We start from the raw sequence: 19,338 nt of genomic DNA on the forward strand, positions 1-19,338 counted from the left end.
GTGTTATTATTATTTTTTCACTTTTCTTCACGCTGATACAACAGCTACATTTACAAATTTTTATTTTCCTATTAGGAAATACTAAATCATACACCATCAAAAAATATCGATGTTACAGTGTATCTGCTTCTTATAAAAAAATCACTGTTTCTAAAAAAGCAGAAATCTTACTTTTAATATATCATACAGCATGCCTATTCAAACTATTCACAATATCTGGCGAGGGCTACATGTATATGTAGCTTTATTACTACAAAATGAATAATTATATATCTGAGGATTTACATCAGATATATACACGGTCAGTATCTTAATTACAGTAGCTAGGCCAAGGACGTATCCTTGAATAGGCCTGTTAGTTTTATTTTGGTGTTGACACGGAAAGACGAGATGACTCCTGTTTCCTGGACATTAAAACAAATCATTTATTTCATCTAGGCAAATAATAATTTGAAAATTCCATATACCGCCTGCAAGGAGACGTCCTAGGCCTATCGCTAACAACAATGCACTCAATCGTGGTCTTATACATATGTATTATGTAACTTTTCATCGATTATTTGATCCAGATATATCTGTCTTCGACAGTTAGGAACATGTGTACAAGATAAAAACAACCAATCTCAACTGCTATTCCGGGACCGTGAAATGTAATATTGGTCACCTCAGCCCAAGCACAGAGGCACGCAAATTATTCATCATGTAAAATAATTGCTATGTACGTCATGTCCACATGACTGAAAATCGTGAAAAATGAATTATATATTATGTAAGTATCGGTTAGCTTGTAATTATAATAATAAGAAGAAGAAACGGAGCGAAAACAATATGTCCCCCTACTTTGTTTGGGGGACATAAATATAAATAGCTATACAATCATTAATCACTTGAATGAAATGAGTATCGTATAACCAATTCAAACTATAACATTGGTATTCCTAATACTAAAATCATAGTTTAATTTATGCCTGTAATTTATAAATATTTAAAAATAACAAGTATCTAAAACTACATTTAAATATTAATTAGGATCAGTGCTTCAATATAATGGTGATAGTTTCATAAACATGTTAAAATTGATAAAATTGTTATAAAATATCTATGAATAATAAAAAATATCTAAGTACGGATATGACTGACTTGATTTTACACAGACTAGAATAATTGATTGGATATGACTGACCTGATTTCAACATATTCATCTTGAAAAAACGATATGGGACTTTGACTCCGACCCGCAGACTCCCTTGGGTCAACTCAATTATTTGTAAAAATTGTAATCCCCAGCACATAAGAATACTGCCAATGTGTCGAATTCCGACCAGTAGATTTCAAGTTGATAATGTGAGCTGTAGACGAACAGACTCCGGAAATGTCAATATGGTGTTTGTCCTCAGTTACCTTTGGACCAGGTCCAGGTGAGCTAAACATGATGCTACTCCAGATATCTTAACAATTTTACCCTATACATTTTTGACGAATCAAAAAGATACTGTTTTGATCTTGGTAAAATATTTGTATGAGTTTGTATTAAATACAAAGCATTGGTATGTCAAGACAAGATCCCAAAGGCATAATTGAAGTGATCATGTGTATATATGATTCATGTACATTTTTCGTTTATATAATACATAATGTTATGAATTTCGCCATTCAAATATATCATCTTTGTATATTTTATTGAGTCTATATCATCAGACTATTTCATGTGGATATGAAGGATAGGGATATTTCACCCGAGGGTCACAACATGTTGTAAAAGTTGTAAAAGTTGAGGCCTGTCGTGAGTTTTACATGTAAAATATGTGGTGATTATAAAATTGATACATTTTATGTATGTATGTAAATCTATTTTGAGAACACATGAAAATTGACACACATACAGAACAACATTTGATTATGAGTGTAAAAGATGATTATGTCAAGTAAGAAAAACATTAAGGATGTCACATGTCTCATATATAGTGCAAATAACGTAAAGGTATATCATTACACATACACATTACACAGCTGTATAAGCCATGAGATTCAAATGACTGAGATTCTCAAAGGTATATTATTGCACATACACATCACACAACTGTATATAAACTAGCTTCCCTCTAATTGCATCAGCCATGGGATTCAAATGACTGAGATTTGTACCGTACAAAGATAGCCTGTAATACTTGAGCAAATATATAACATTAAGTTTAAAAATATCAGTACCTTCAGAAAAAGCAAAATTGCACCATCATTTCATGACTTCTCGTAGTTAAAGTGAATAGTCGGGTAGAGGAAGGCTATTAAGTCGATAAAATGGTGTTAATTTATCTAGTATAGTTTCTTATGAAATAAAAATAAGATTTCCTTACAAAATTTACATGCCAAGAAGTTCTCCCAGCTAGCTATATGTCCGTGTTAATGGACATTTCCACCAAGCCTTGCTTTCATAGAGTAAGAGTTTAGAAATATGCTAAATTTACATAGGGCTTTTCCATAATTTCAAATGGTCAAAACTGCTTTACTGTAAGCAGAACTTGACCGTCGTTTTGATTTTCAAGGACTTTTGGAAGGCCAATGAATGTGTTAAGACTGTTGTTTATTTTGCCCAACTACATGTATTTACTTTAAACTTTGAACCTCTATTGGTATTTCACATTAATTCAACATCTTAGAAATAATTTAAGACACCAACACACACATAAAGTTTGCAATTACATAAAGCTTATAATATATGGTATAAAGAAAGAAATACACAATCAGGAATGTTACACAATAAATGGCAATCAAACATAATCTATACACATGTATTCTCTGATTTTTGTTTTAATTCTTATTCTATTTTTTTATAAGTGACACAATTTCTTTTGGTTGTTGTGGTTGTTTTGTACGGAAGGTTTTCGTCTATAAAGACATTGACTTTTAAATTATGTTTTTATTTGCTGTATTTAGGTCTTATTGTGAGATAGTGCAGTAATATATTCAGATTTCAAACCGATATCTAATTTATGAATTATGTACACCCTGTGTACATTCAAGTACACATTCCGCTGGGAAATTGATATACAATGTACGTTCACACCGTAATTCTTTTGCTATATTATTTTAATCATAGTATCATGTCAATTTACTTTTTTATCTAAAATATTCATATTAAATACAAATTGCTAATTGAATAATTATGTTGATCTATTCTAATCGGCTTTTGTTGTGTCTTTCCTCCAACCAATTAGATTTATTATATATACTATCACTGACCAGTATTAATTAACCAATGTTGTGGCAGGTCTTCTGCATCACAGCTGAAACGAACCATGCTGTTCAATGTCTATATGATGTATCTAGCTTCCTGAGTTTATAAACTTCCGACGAAAAATTCTATTCTTCAACTGTAACTGCAACATGACCCTTGTTTTTGACCTTTTGTAAGCTTTTTCAAAAAAAAAGAGGTCCATGGGCCTTAACGGTCATGTTTTTTGCTAATTTAAGGCGGGAATGCGTTTATCTGTATGTATTACGATCCTATTCGATTGTAACACTATATATATATCAAAATGAAAATCTACACAAAGTAATATGAATACAAAAAGTTACACAAAAAACATCAATAGGCAAAAGTGACTAATATCATTATTGAGTATGCATATGTCACTAAACATTACTAAATGGTACAAATATATCATATGCATCATTCAATATCTTAAAATATGTCATCATCACCTTCATTCTCGTATTATTTACAATATTTGAAATGTTTTAAGTCAAATGTTTGAAATTACTGCCACTCCTTTTATTACAAACTATCTTGCTCCATCCTTATGTTTTTGATTTATTTATTATTTAATTCTTATTTCAGCGTGTAGTCTACTTTTAAAAGATTGATTGCACGAATTTGGTACCTCTACTCTCAGAAATTAACAAAATGTAATCAAGGTTCTTATTCACTTATATTTTCATTCAAATAAAACATGCACTTTTTTCAAGAGGGGGTTTTATCTGATGTTTTTTTTGTACTTCTAGTACTTGGAGCTATGGGTGCGAACATGAGTTCTTGAATTGTTGACTGATTGCCACAGGACTGCTGATGGTGGTGGAACTGACTATATACATGGATGTAGAGCAGCCTTTGGTGCCAGCCGTCGATCTGTAACCAAGATAAAGAATCAGCAATGTCATTAAGGTAGCTCAGAACTGTTGAGATAATAAAGTAAAGTTATATTAGGCATAGGGGTTCTGAAAATCTGGTATCCATGTTTCTGCAAACCATTGTCCTTGTTTGTACCCACCATAACCAATGGTACTGCTGGACGCGTCATTGTAGGCAGATATCGTCCGAGGTTGTCACCCACAAATTGTCAACAAAAGCCCAAATCTTAATGGTCATCTGACTGTTAAAGGTAGGTTTCGCCCAATGCAATATAAAGACTACGAAATTGAAAATTATCCTGTACATAGATATCATCTTCAGATCATTTTCAATGCATACAGCAAACAATATAAGAAGTCAGTTACCTAGCTTGACCAGGAAAATACTCGTCTTAAAATAGAGCAAAGTCAAGCTTTACATAGAACATGACAGGTTTTTTCCCGAACTGAGGCTGCATCAACAAACGAAAGCATGCAACAAAATGTCAGATAACAGTGACTGTCTTGACACGGCATGTTTCGTAAAAAACAACAACGACTCGAAGTGCGATGGATTGTTTATACATATCATATAATCAAAATCACTTCATGTTACTGACCTACGGTTGCTATCTTAGTACACGACATATATGAACTGCATGTGCCTTAGCTGACATATGTGTTGAAACTTAATTCGCCACATGCAACACGAGTCCAACAGATTCCAGGCATGTTGGGCATGATATGTGGCTTCTGTTTCTTCTTTTGCTACATGCTATCTCTGAATTTCATTCCCTAGAGATATCCTAGGTTGCTACCGATTCCATTCTAATTCCCTCCTTCTTGCTGATTCAGATTTTTTTTCTTGATGCACATATGCGAAATTTCGACAACGTTACCCAATCCATCACATTTTCATTTGCATACTATCAAGTCAGTCTTACATCGTTATAAATCAAGAATTTCCTTCAATTTTGTATTCAAGACACATTTGTTCAATCTCATAGGCATTAAGAAATTAAAAAGAGGTATTTTTCATATTTTTTTCCCCCATCTTTTCTTTTGTTTATCGGGTTTAACCAAAAAATATTTATTTGGTTAGACGAAACCTAACTTTATTATAATATGAAGATTTTAAAATCCCATAACTCAAATACTGACGGACTTGGTCATACTAAAGTTATCGCACGGAAACCTTTTCCAGGACGCCGACACTGACGCTGAAAGAGTGATACCAATGTGTCGCCCTTGCGTTGCAGGAGACACAAAAATAATATTTTCATTATCAATGCTGCATTGTGATTGGTCAATTGTGAGTGAAAATATCAAAATTGATGTTTTCACTGGAGTGAAGTATATTGGTTTTTATGTGTGAAACCTTATATTTCACTCTGAAAATGAAATAAATGGCTTGAACATTTCTGAAGTCATCAATAGATTATTTACCTACCTGCAATGGTTAAAATTTTGTTATTGCTGTCGAAGGGTTCCCCCCATCAATATCACTCTTAGAGTCTGAAATGTAAATTAAATGAAGAATTAAAAGGACAAGGCAAAACTTGTCATAAACTAATCAATATTTATATACGAGTAAGTTATAAATATATATTGTAGCTATACCAACTGATCAGCACCATAGATTGCTTCTTCTGGCCCTATTAAAACTGGATAGTTTGGTTTACTAGTTAAAATAAGAAACAATTCTAATTATCATAAAAAGCGGCCGAAGGGCCTTAATGATCATCTTGTTACCTTGGCAATAGTCTTATAGGATATTAAAGTGAACAGTCGGGCAAAGAAAAGCTAGAGTTGGTAAAAATGGTGTGAATGTATCCAGTATAATTTGTTATGAAATAGAAAAATAAAATCTCCCACCAAAATCTCTCTGCATGCGAAGAAATTGATTTAAATTATACGAATCCTAAAACGTCCTCCCGGCTGGCTATGTCCATGGTTACTTTTCCACGCAACCTCACTTTCAAATAATATTTCAATGGTCAGAGCTGGACAACGTAAGCAGAACTGGACCATCGTTTTGATATGAACTTTTGAAAGGCCAATCAACACATTAAGACTGGTTTTCTTTGCCCGACGATTCACTTTAATTAGTGTCATGGTAACCATTTTCAAATTGAGATCAACTAAAGTAACAATACTTCGTCTAGACAATGTCAGAATCATTTCAGGCAAGTTTCAGTCAAATAGCACTAGTAGAATTGAGAGGAAGTTCAAAATATGTTTTTAAGATGGTGGCTATGGCTGCCATCTTGGATTTCAGATCAACCCAAATAACGGTACTTGGAGGGACCATGTCATGATCATTTTAGATAAGTTTCAGCTAAACTGCTCTGGTAGAAGTGCAACATGGGCCATAAGTGAGGCTACATATGAATTTTGAGACTGATCTCTTAGATGCTTCTGAGAAAAAGAGGTAACAAACTTTAACTATCAAAATCCAACATGGCTGCCTGCCTGGTGCAAAGCATTACAAACAAATTTCATAAAATTCAGGGTCTACCCACCTGATGAAGAACATGGAATTGGTCCAGCTGGACTGAAGGTTTCTAGGTATACTCCACTGTCTACAATGTTTGTTGGATCTGAACAATCTTTTCCTACTCCCCATTCTGTACTTCCCTGGCCGACAGTACTGTAGTTACCTGTATTAGATTAAATTATATCTATATAAATATGTTTTAATAGTTTAAAATCACCACTGTTCGAAATTCTATTACAAATATACATCTTTATACAACTGGCACTGGTAGAGCTTGTGAAGAAGTTCAAAATGTGTTTTCAATATGGCGGCTGTGGCTGCCATCTTGGATTTTGGCTTAACCAAAAAAATATCAGTACTTGGAAGGACCATGTCAGGATCATTTCAGGCAAGTTACAGCTAAATTGCACTGATATAACTTGAAAAGAAGTTCATAACTATCAAAATCCAAGATGGCTGCCTGGCGGCCATCTAGTTCACCGATTGGTCCCAAAATCCAGAAGGTTCGAAAGGGCCATAGGTGAAGCTACATATGAATTTTGAGACTGATCACTTCGGTGCTTTCTGCAAAATAGCGGTAGCAAACTTTAACTATCAAAATCAAAGATGGCTGCCTGGCGGCCATCAAGTTGCCCGTTCTGTCCCAAAATCCAATATGTGCAACAAGGGCCCTAGTGGAAGCAACATATGAAATTTGAGAACGATCCCTTTCTGATAAATAGCAGAAGCAAAATTTAACTACTAGGTATCAAAATTCAAGATGGCTGCCTGGTAGCCCTTTTTTTCCAATTAGCCTCAAAATCAGCATGCCACTCCTAGGGACCAAGGGAACCATGCATGTAACAAGAGGCCCACAGGGCCTGTATCGCTCACCTGGTTTGTAATGCCAATTTAGTTATGTTCTGAATACAGGTTCATAGTTTCTTTTCTGAAGGAATTAAAATATTTACCTCCTATTCCCCTATTGGGCCCTACTCTACATGTATTCGCTCAAGGGATCAAAGCCAAAGTTTATACAATTTCTATTACCTTCCCCTAAGAATATTTCTGGGCAAATTTGGTTACAATCCATGCAGAACTCTATGAATAGTAGTAACGAGCAAATTCATGGAATTTCTATCCCCCACTTTCAGGACATATTGTAGGTAAACATTATTGAGGTTAGGTTTAGTTTAACCTTGGTTGAAACATGAAAAATTAAACTGAAGTCTTATTCGGAAGTAAGATGTAGTTATTTTATGATAAAATATGAATGACTTTTTTTATTAAATCAAAGGGCCATAACTCTGCTAAATATTAAGGTCCGTCGCAAGTGGCGATCAACCTTAGCGAAGCCTTTAAGACATTTAACTTTGTTACCAAGTTTTAAGAAATGCAAGAAAGTGGTAGAAAATGATTTTTTTTAAATTAAATCAAAGGGACATAACTCTGCTAATTAAGATCTGCCAAAAGGGGCTTTCGAACTTGGCTAAGCCCTTAAGGCATTTAACTTTTTTACCAAATTTTAACAATAATAGTTTTAACATTTGTTAGTTATTACACAGAAACTGTAGAACAAGAGGCCCAGAGGGCCTGTATCGCTCACCTGGTTTGTAATGCCAAGTAATGTTCTAAATACAGGTTCATTGTTTCTTTTCTGAAGGAATTCGAATATTTACCTCTAATTCCCCTACAGGGCCCTACCCATCCTGCCCCCAGGGGGTCAGAGCCAACATTTATACACGTTCTGTTTCCCTTCCCCCATGGATGTTTGTGGCCAAATTTGGTCACAATCCATGCAGAACTCTAAGACAAGTAGCGATTTATATGTTTTAGCTCTATTTCCCCTATTTGGCCCCGCCCCTCCTGCCCCCAGGGGGTCAGAGCCAAACTTTATACAAGTTCTGTTTCCCTTCCCCCATGGATGATTGTGACCAAATTTGGCCACAATCCATGCAGAACTCTAGGACAGGTAGCAATTTATAGGATTTACCTCTATTTCCCCTATTGGGCCCCAACCCTCCTGCCCCCGGGGGGTCAGAGCCAAACTTTACACAAGTTCTGTTCCCCTTCCCCCAAGGATGTTTGTGGCCAAATTTGGTTACAATCCATGCAGAACTCTATGACTAGTAGCGATTTAAAGGAAATGTTGACGGACGGACACCGGACAGAAGCCGGACGACGGACGCCGTGCCATGACATAAGCTCACCGGCCCTTCGGGCCAGGTGAGCTAAAAATGACATTTGTAGTAAATTAAAAGACCATAACTCTGATAAATAACATCAACTGAAAAAGTTGATCAAACCTGGCTAGGCACTTAAGGCATTCAACCTTGTTACCAAGTTTGAAGACAAGAGGCCCAGAGGGCCTGTATCGCTCACCTGGTTTGTAATGCCAAGTAATGTTCTGAATACAGGTTCATTGTTTCTTTTCTGAAGGAATTTTAATATTAACCGCTAAGTCCCCTATTGGGCCCCACCCCTCCCGCCCCCAGGGGGTCAGAGCCCAAATTTATACAAGTTCTGTTCCCCTTCCCCCAAGGATGTTTATGGCCAAATTTGGTCACAATCCAAGCAAAACTCTAGGACAAGAAGTGATTTATAGGATTTACCTCTATTTCCCCTATTGGGCCCCACCCGTCCTGTCCTCAGGGGGCCAGAGTCAAAATTTATACAAGTTCTGTTCCCCTTCCCCCAAGGATGTTTGTGGCCAAATTTGGTTACAATCCATGCAGAACTCTTTGACTAGTAGCGATTTAAAGGATTTACCTCTATTTCCCCTATTGGGCCCCGCCCCTCCTGCCCCCGGGGGGTCAGAGCCAAAATTTATACAAGTTCTGTTCCCCTTCCCCCAAGGATGTTTGTGGCCAAATTTGGTTACATTCCATTCAGAACTCTTTGACAAGTAGCGATTTAAAGGATTTACCTCTATTTCCCCTATTGGGCCCCGCCCCTCCTGCCCCCGGGGGGTCAGAGCCAAAATTTATACAAGTTCTGTTCCCCTTCCCCCAAGGATGTTTGTGGCCAAATTTGGTTACAATCCATTCAGAACTCTATGACAAGTAGCGATTTAAAGGATTTACCTCTATTTCCCCTATTGGGCCCCGCCCCTCCTGCCCCGGGGGGACAGAGCCAAAATTTATACAAGTTCTGTTCCCCTTCCCCCAAGGATGTTTGTGGCCAAATTTGGTTACAATTCATGTAGAACTCTATGACTAGTAGCGATTTAAAGGATTTACCTCTATATCCCCTATTGGCCCCGCCCCTCCTGCCCCCGGGGGTCAGAACCAAAATTTATACAAGTTCTGTTCCCCTTCCCCAAAGGATGTTTGTGGCCAAATTTGGTTACATTCCATTCAGAACTCTATGACAAGTAGCGATTTAAAGGATTTACCTCTATTTCCCCTATTGGGCCCCGCCCCTCCTGCCCCCGGGGGATTCAGAGCCAAAATTTATACAAGTTCTGTTCCCCTTCCCACAAAGGATGTTTGTGGCCAAATTTGGTTACAATTCCATGTCAGAACTCTATGACAAGTAGAGATTTAAAGGATTTACCTCTATATCCCCTATTGGGCCCCGCCCCTCCTGCCCCCGGGGGGTCAGAGCCAAAATTTATACAAGGTCTGTTCCCCCTCCCCCAAGGATGTTTGTGGCCAAATTTGGTTACAATCCATGTAGAACTCTATGACTAGTAGCGATTTAAAGGATTTACCTCTATTTCCCCTATTGGGCCCCGCCCCTCCTGCCCCCGGGGGATCAGAGCCAAAATTTATACAAGTTCTGTTCCCCTTCCCCCAAGGATGTTTGTGGCCAAATTTGGTTACATTCCATTCAGAGCTCTATGACAAGTAGCGATTTAAAGGATTTACCTCTATTACCCCTATTGGGCCCCGCCCCTCCTGCCCCCGGGGGTCCAGAGCCAAAATTTATACAAGTTCTGTTCCCCTTCCCCCAAGGATGTTTGTGGCCAAATTTGGTTACAATCCATGCAGAACTCTATGACTAGTAGCGATTTAAAGGATTTACCTCTATTTCCCCTATTGGGCCCCGCCCCTCCTGCCCCCAGGGGACCAGAGCCAAAATTTATACAAGTTCTGTTCCCCTTCCCCAAAGGATGTTTGTGGCCAAATTTGGTTACAATCCATTCAGAGCTCTATGACAAGTAGCAATTTAAAGGATTTACCTCTATTTCCCCTATTGGGCCCCGCCCCTCCTGCCCCCGGGGGGTCAGAGCCAAAATTTATACAAGTTCTGTTCCCCTTCCCCAAGGATGTTTGTGGCCAAATTTGGTTACATTCCATTCAGAGCTCTATGACAAGTAGCGATTTAAAGGATTTACCTCTATTACCCCTATTGGGCCCCGCCCCTCCTGCCCCTGGGGGGTCAGAGCCAAAATTTATACAAGGTCTGTTCCCCCTCCCCCAAGGATGTTTGTGGCTAATTTTGGTTACAATCCATGCAGAACTCTAGGACAAGTAGCGATTTAAAGGATTTATCTCTATTACCCCTATTGGGCCCCGCCCCTCCTGCCCCTGGGGGACCAGAGCCAAAATTTATACAAGTTCTGTTTCCCCTCCCCCAAGGATGTTTGTGGTCAAATTTGGTTACAATCCATGCAGAACTCTAGGACAAGTAGCGATTTATAGGATTTACCTCTATTTCCCCTATTGGGCCCCACCCCTCCTGCCCCGGGGGGTCAGAGCCAAACTTTACACAAGTTCTGTTCCCCTTCCCCCAAGGATGTTTGTGGCCAAATTTGGTTACAATCCATGCAGAAATCTATGACTAGTAGCGATTTAAAGGAAATGTTGACGGACGGACACCGGACAGAAGCCGGACGACGGACGCCGCGCCATGACATAAGCTCACCGGCCCTTCTGGCCAGGTGAGCTAAAAATGACATTTGTAGTAAATTAAAAGACCATAACTCTGATAAATAACATCAACTGAAAAAGTTGATCAAACCTGGCTAGGCACTTAAGGCATTCAACCTTGTTACCAAGTTTGAAGAAAATCGGTTAATATTTATTACAGTTCTTGTACAGAAGTGGCGGAAACTGACTTTGTTTCTATTTAAGCAAAGGGCCATAACTCCGCTAAATAAGGTCCATTGAAAGTTGCGATCGAAATTGCCCGAATCCTTAAAGCATTTAATCTGGTAACTAAGTATGAAGGACATAGGTTTTCATTTGTTATACTTATTGCACGGAAATGGCAAAAAATGACGTTTTAGTAATTCAAAGGGCCATAACTCCGCTAAATAAGGTCCAGCGACAGTCGCGATCCAACTTGGCCGAGCCCTTAAGGCATTTAACCTTGACACAAAGTTTGAGGAAATCGGTTTATATTTGATACAGTTATTGCACGGAAACGAAGTGTTACAGACAGAGGGACAGACAGACGGACAGACAGACAGAGTGGAGACGGATAAACCCAAATTAATATCCCCCGTTTCGGAGAAAGCGGGGGATAATTAAAGAGCTTACCTCCATTTCCCCTCTTGGCCCACCTGCCTCCAGGGGGTTAGAGACAAAATTTATACAAACTTTGGGGAGGTTGTGGTTGGAACCTAAATGCACATACAAAGTCTATTCCCCTTCCCCAAGTCTGTTTTTGGCCAAATTTGGTTTCAATCCATGCAGAACTCTATGACTAGTAGCAATATAAAGGAAATGTTAACAAATGACAGACGGTTAAACGGCCGGCGGACGACGCGCAATGACATAAGCTCACCGTCCCTCCTCAAGAAATAGCAGTAACTAAAATTGTTTATGGATGGCCGGACGAACCATGGACAAAAGGCGATTTGAATAGCCCACCATCATCAGATGGTTGGCTAAAAATGGATTTTGCTTTAATTAAAGTCTACATTATGACGACATCAACAACATCATCATTTGAATATTTTTGTCTTTTCTGTCTTTTTATTTTTTTTAAAGAGTACATCATTTTGCTAAGTTAGAAAATTCAACATTTTGAAATATTTATGTACTTGTTGCTTTGTCACGTTCATATGTCTGCATCTTAAACTTTTAAGTACATACATGCTTTCACATTTGTACTGTCACTTAATAAAGATCTAAGGAACTGTCCTCTACACACATAATTAGACTGGCCAATCCTTAACATTTAATTAAATTAATATTCATTCTGTCAAAGATCCAAGAAAGAAGATTTAAATTTGAAGTGTTACTGGGACAAACTGATTCCAGTATAAAACGTGATAAGTAGGTCTATCCTAGAGGTTAGATGTTACTATCTCGCAATATCATGGCTCTATTGTTATTAATTTTTAGGGATTGCTTATTTTAGCGCCGCGTGTTTGGGCGCGGTTTCGGCTGTTATTGGTATGGTTTTTCGGTTTTCATTGTAATGAACTCAATAAGTTAAATGGGTTGTGTCTCAAACTTGTGCTGTACTGAGAGGGTATTTAGCTCTGAATGTACGCGTTTCTTAAATTAAACTGTGCGTGTACATGTATCGGTATTTTTTTACCGACAGGGGACAGTAGTGATGTCATTGCTTATGTTTTTATTGATGGAGCCGTGTCATTTTGTTTTATTGTTTACCTTCTAGTGATAGTTTCGGATGGTAGTCCCGTGTCTTGGTTATTCATACGTTCGAAGTATTTTGGGTGGCACCGGGAGGTGAGTACACTTATGTTTGAGGTCTCGAGCTATAAATATTTACTATCTGTCACTTGGTTATTTGTGGATTTTATAAAGCATGTGTATTTATTATTACACTGCAGCCCGCTCTGAGTATATCAACGTAGGTGACTGATTACGGCCGTCCAAATATCAAATTATCAGTCTGTTTCCAATCGATCAATAAAAGTTTGTATTTCCATCTATAGACACTTGGAGTGGCAATGTGGAACACTCTTGTAAAGATGCCATAGAATTATATTTTATCCTCCACTCATGGCTCCGTTGGTTGTATATACTAGTATAGTCAAGGTCAGATCACATATCTCAAACAAATAATTTAAGCTACTTGAACTCTTGGTGTTGTGTTACTACTTCGGATAATACTTCTCAACTGTGTTTGCCCTCAGTGCAGTCATTGCAACACACACCTCCGGGGGCACTCGGGCTGCGCAACTCTTTTCGGTCTACACGTGTATACCTATCATGTGGCCCGAGACAGAATTTTTTACTGCTTTGTGATTTACACGCTATATTTGAATGTTTATTGTTGGCATTTTTTTTTAATTCTTAGGTTATGTTCTGATATGTTTTATTATTTATGCATATCTACATGTATTTTTACGATGTGTTTGTCTTGTCTATTTTTCTAATCTATATATTCATTTTTTGGGTCTTTTTTGTCGTCTAGCGAGGTTGTTTTATTCTAACTCATTTACGCCGGCAGAGTCAATCATTTTCAGCTGTCAATTTTGTGTTTGATCCTCAATCATTATGGTACACGACATTTTTTTTATATTTATTTACGTAACCTTTTCATAATCTCCGTATTTTTTTTGCATGTTTTATTTATTAATAAAAATTGTAGATGCGAGTGTTAAATTATAGGCGTATACTGGATTGTACTGATTTTTATGTTTAAACATAGATTGTTTGGGAAGACTCATTACTCTAAGCACTTTATTCAATAATGGAGGCCGATATTACGTCGGCCAACCTATACGAATTTATTACTTAGAGGATATTTGCCCTCACATACAAGACTTGGCTTTGTACTTATAAACGAAAAGACGAATCCACCATTTTTGCTTTACATTACATAGGTTCAGAGGACAAAGACTAACTTTATATAATTGAAGTTGCATATTTGTAAATTTTTGTCCTCGCGAATCTATTTTCGTCTTATACAGGCAAGGGGTCTCCAACATATATCAATTTGTACAAATTTAAGAACTCCCCACATCCATATTCATTGCGCTGGATTCATTTGCATTATATGTGAACTTCCATTCTCTAGTTGCATAGATGAAAGAAGCTAGTATTATATGCGTATATTGCTAAATTAACCCCTTTATGTCCAATCCACTTGCAGGACCCCAGGAGGGGTCCTGACCACCTTCTTTCTGAAACATAATTTTGAATCCAAATACTCCTATGAGGGTAATGTAAAACATTGCATATATGAGAGCTTATTTCCCATGTTTAAGTTGCCAGACGAAAAATGTACATTCTTTAATTGAAATATTGACCACTTTTGAACCCCCGCACCTCATGGCCAAGGGGCGTTCTGCAACACATATACATTCTGCACAATTTTGAATTTACAATCCACTCTTCTAGGATGCTTCCAATTGTATTTGGGCGTGAATATTATCAATGATCTAGGTTACAGAGGACAGAAGTTGATTCCATTATGGGACAAAATAGGCACACATTTGGCCCACTTTTAACACCCGACCATCAGGCCACCCGTCGGGGTACAAGCCTATCATTATTAGCTCCAATTTTTGGAATTCCCACACTTTATGAAATCGACTTCCATCGTGTACTTTGGGGGGACGTCTATAACATGCTTGGGTTTCAAGAAGAAGACAGTCGATTATAAGGAAAAAGCCAAATTGACACCTTTTGACCCCGCCCCTCAGGCCCCCGGGGGTCAGCCCCATCGTTTGTACAATTTTGAATCCCCACCCTATAACGATACTACCATTGCATTATGAGTGCTATCTCTTGCTTAGTTTCAGAGAAGAAGTCGTTTTTGTGGAAATAGCCAAATTGACCCCATTTGACCCCGCCCCTCAGGCCCCCGGGGGGTCAGCCCCATCATTTGTACAATTTTGAAGCCCCACCCTATAAGGATGCTACCATTGCATTATGGGTGCTATCCCATGCTTGGTTTCAGAAAAAGAAGTCGTTTATATGGAAATAGCCAAATTGACCCCTTTTGGCCCCGCCCCTCAGGCCCCCGAGGGATCAGCCCCATCATTTGTACAATTTTCAGTTAGTAGCCCATAAGGATGCTACCAGTCAAATTTTGTTGAAATCCGACCAGTGGTTATGGAGAAGAAGTCGATTGTTGACGGACGCCGGACGCCGGACGACGGACGACAGACGACGGACGCCGGACGCTGCGGTATCCCATAAGCTCACCTCGGTCCTTCGGACCAGGTGAGCTAATAATACACTTGATACATTTGTATTTGTTTCAGATGAGAAAGTGATGATACATTTTAATTGTACAATATCAGATTATGCAATTGCTACATTCCATTACTAATCTTTATCACATTAATTTATTTTTACTTCAACAAGAGGGACCTTGGCACCAACCAACGATTGATATATGTCTGACAATTGTCAGATGGATCTTTTCTCTACTTTTCAAACTTAAACTATCAAAATCAAAGATGGCGTCTGTCAGCCATCTTGTTGTCCAATCAGTCCAAAATGCACTATGCACAACTAGGGTCCAAGGAGAACCTACATATGGAATTTGAAACAGATCCTTGCAGTACTTTGTGAGAAATAGTGGTAACAATTTTTTACTACCAAAATCCAAGATGGTGTCGTGGCCTGGCAGCCATCTTGTTAACCAATTGGTTCCATCACACAATATGCACACATATGGCCCTAAGGGAACCTACATATTAAATTTGAGAGGGATCTTTTCAGTACTATCAGAGAAATAGGGATAACGAACTTAGACTATCAAAATCCAAGATGGCGACCTGTCACCCATCTTAATGACCAATCTGTCCCAAAGCTCAATATGCACAACTAGGGCCCAAGAGAAACCTACATATCCATTTGAAAATGATCCCTTCAGTACTTTCTGAGAAATTAGTGGTAACAATTTTTTACTTTCAAAATCCAAGATGGGTGTCAACTTGTTGACCGATTGCTCCCATCACGCAATATGCACAAATATGGGGTGGGAAACCCACATATGAAATTTGAGAATGATCCCTTCAGTACTTTCTGAGAAATAGCGATAACAAACCTTAATTAGCAAAATCCAAGATGACTGCCTGGTGGCAATCTTTTCAACCGATCAGTCCCAAAATGCAATATGCACAACTTTAAAGGCTCCAAGGGAACCTACATATGAACTTTGAGACTAATCCCTTTCGTACTTTTTGAGAGATAGCGGTAACAATCTTTCGTACTTTTTGAGAGATAGTGGAAACAATTTTTAACTATCAAAAATCCAAGATGGCTGCCTGGCGGCCATCTTGTTTACCGATTGTTCCCAAAATGCAATATGCACAACTAGGGCCCTAGGGGGAACCTACATATGAAATTTGAGAATGATCCCTTTCGTACTTTCTGAGAAATAGAGATAACAAATTTTAACTATCAAAATCCAATATGGCTGTCTTGTGGCCATCTTGTTGACAGATTGGTTCCAAAATGACTTTCTCAGAAATAGCGATAACAAGAATTGTTAAAGGACGGACGGACAGACGGACGAACGGAGAGACGGATGGACCACGGACCAGAGACGATAGGCGATTTGAATAGCGCTATATATATAGCCCACTCTCTGGTGATAGTGGGCTAAAAATATCCGAAACTGAAAAGCATACATGTATGCAGTATTTATTTTTACCTTTTTTTTTCTTCTTTCCTGAAATATCAATATAAAACTTTACTCAAATATGAATTCATGCATTCATGAATTGTCTATGCAAAAGTTGAAACAAAGGTAAATTTAAACCGACATACAAATGCAGATGGTTGTTAATCACAATCTTACTTCTAATTTTTTTACATTGTAAAATATGATACCAACCACAATCTTGCTTCTAATTTTTTTACATTGTAAAATATGATAACAACCACAATCTTGCTTCTAATTTTTTACATTGTAAAATATGATATTTCCATAAGGCAACACCAAATAAATCAGTTGTTCTAATCTTCTGGAACTGAGGAAAAAAATTTGGGAGCGAGCGAACGAAATCTTTCTGTTTTTAATGAAATATCCATTTTCAGATTTTCAGAGACAAAGGGATCTAATTGTCGAGGAAGCGCTTAACTTTTTTTTTACATTTCAAATTCTTTACATTGAATTAAATATTACTATATTAATTTTGCACCCTTTCATAGACAAAAATAACTAAAAAAACCAATATGATTTTTTTCTTAAATAAATAAAAAAAAAAAAAAAAAGTTTAATGATTCAACTGACGGAGCTCCTGTTCATGTCAAAATTTAATCAAAATGAAAAACAAAAAACAAAACAAGAGGCCCAGAGGGCCTGTATCGCTCACCTGGTTTTTTGTTAGTAATTATCACAAGACTCTGACAATTAGAAAAATAAGCAAAATTGACTCCCAAAGTTTAATTTTGAATCACAACCATACAATGATGCTATTGATACCATACAAATATGCTATCCAATACATAGGTTCAGAGACAAAGTAATTTATATGAAAATAGTAGCCTAATTGACCTTTTGACCTCGCATCTATTGCCGTCTAAGGCCCCGGGGGTCAGCCCTATCATTTTGTACAATTTCAAATCCCAACCCTATAAGGGATGCTACCATTGCATTATAAGTGCTCTTCCATTCTTAGTTGCAGAGAAGAAGTCGTTTATATGGAAATAGCTAAATTGACCCCTTTTGACCCCACCCTTCAGGCCCCAGGGAGTCAGCCCCATCATTTGCAAAATTTTGAATCCAAACCCTATAAGGATGTAACCATTGCATTATGAGCGAGAAAAAGTCATTTATATGGAAATTGACCACTTTTGACCCCGCCCCTCAGGCCCCCGGGGGGTCAGCCCTATCATTTGCACAATTTTGAATCCCCACCTGTAAAGGATACTACCATTGTAATATGGGTGCTATACCGTGCTTAGTTTCAGAGAAGAAGTCGTTTATATGGAAATAGCCAAATTGGCCACTTTTGACCCCGCCCCTCAGGCCCCCTGGGGGTCAGCCCCATCATTTGCACAATTTTGAATCCCCACCCTATAAAGATGCTACCATTGCATTATGGGTGCTATATACCATGCTTAGTTTCAGAGAAGAAGTCGTTTATATGGAAATAGCCAAATTGGCCCCTTTTGACCCCGCCCCTCAGGCCCCCCGGGGGGTCAGCCCCATCATTTGTACAATTTTGTATCCCCACCCTGTAAGGATGCTACCATTGCATTATGGGTGCTATCCCATGCTTGGTTTCAGAAGAAGAAGTCGTTTATATGGAAATAGCCAAATTGACCCCTTTTGACCCCGCCCCTCAGCAGGCCCCCCGGGGTCAGCCACATCATTTGTACAATTTTGAATCCCCACCCTATAAAGATACTACTACCATTGCATTATGAGTGCTATCTCATGCTTAGTTTCAGAGAAGAAGTCGTTTATATGGAAATAGCCAAATTGACCCCATTTGACCCCGCCCCTCAGGCCCCCGGGGGGTCAGCCCCATCATTTGTAACAATTTTGAATCCCCACCCTATAAGGATGCTACCATTGCATTATGGGTGCTATTACCATGCTTGGTTTCAGAGAAGAAGTCGTTTATATGAAAATAGCCAAATTGACCCCTTTTGACCCCGCCCCTCAGGCCCCCCGGGGGTCAGCCACATCATTTGTACAATTTTGAATCCCCACCCTATAAAGATACTACCATTGCATTATGAGTGCTATCTCATGCTATAGTTTCAGAGAAGAAGTCGTTTATATGGAAATAGCCAATTGACCCCATTTGACCCCGCCCCTCAGGCCCCCGGGGGGTCAGCCCCCATCATTTGTACAATTTTGAATCCCCACCCTATAAGGATGCTAACCATTGCATTATGGGTGCATTATACCATGCTTGG

At 38.4% G+C, this 19,338-nt stretch overlaps 1 protein-coding gene across 2 annotated transcripts in view; it reads right to left on the reverse strand.

Annotated features, from left to right (window-relative positions):
• Positions 1-400: 400 nt before the first annotated feature.
• Positions 401-19,338, reverse strand: part of LOC138318421 (uncharacterized) — a 72,525-nt gene continuing 53,587 nt past the window's right edge. For both annotated transcript variants that reach the window (XM_069260760.1, XM_069260768.1), the window contains 4 exons: positions 17,120-17,137; positions 6,630-6,767; positions 5,558-5,622; positions 401-4,126 (listed from right to left, as the gene is read on the reverse strand). In XM_069260760.1, the coding sequence (XP_069116861.1) occupies positions 5,567-5,622; positions 6,630-6,767; positions 17,120-17,137 (212 nt within the window). In that variant the 3' untranslated portion in view covers positions 401-4,126; positions 5,558-5,566. The remainder of the gene's footprint in view (positions 4,127-5,557; positions 5,623-6,629; positions 6,768-17,119; positions 17,138-19,338) is intronic.

The sequence above is a fragment of the Argopecten irradians genome, chromosome 1 (assembly GCF_041381155.1).
Source record: "Argopecten irradians isolate NY chromosome 1, Ai_NY, whole genome shotgun sequence".
NCBI classification, from domain to species: Eukaryota; Metazoa; Mollusca; class Bivalvia; order Pectinida; family Pectinidae; genus Argopecten; species Argopecten irradians.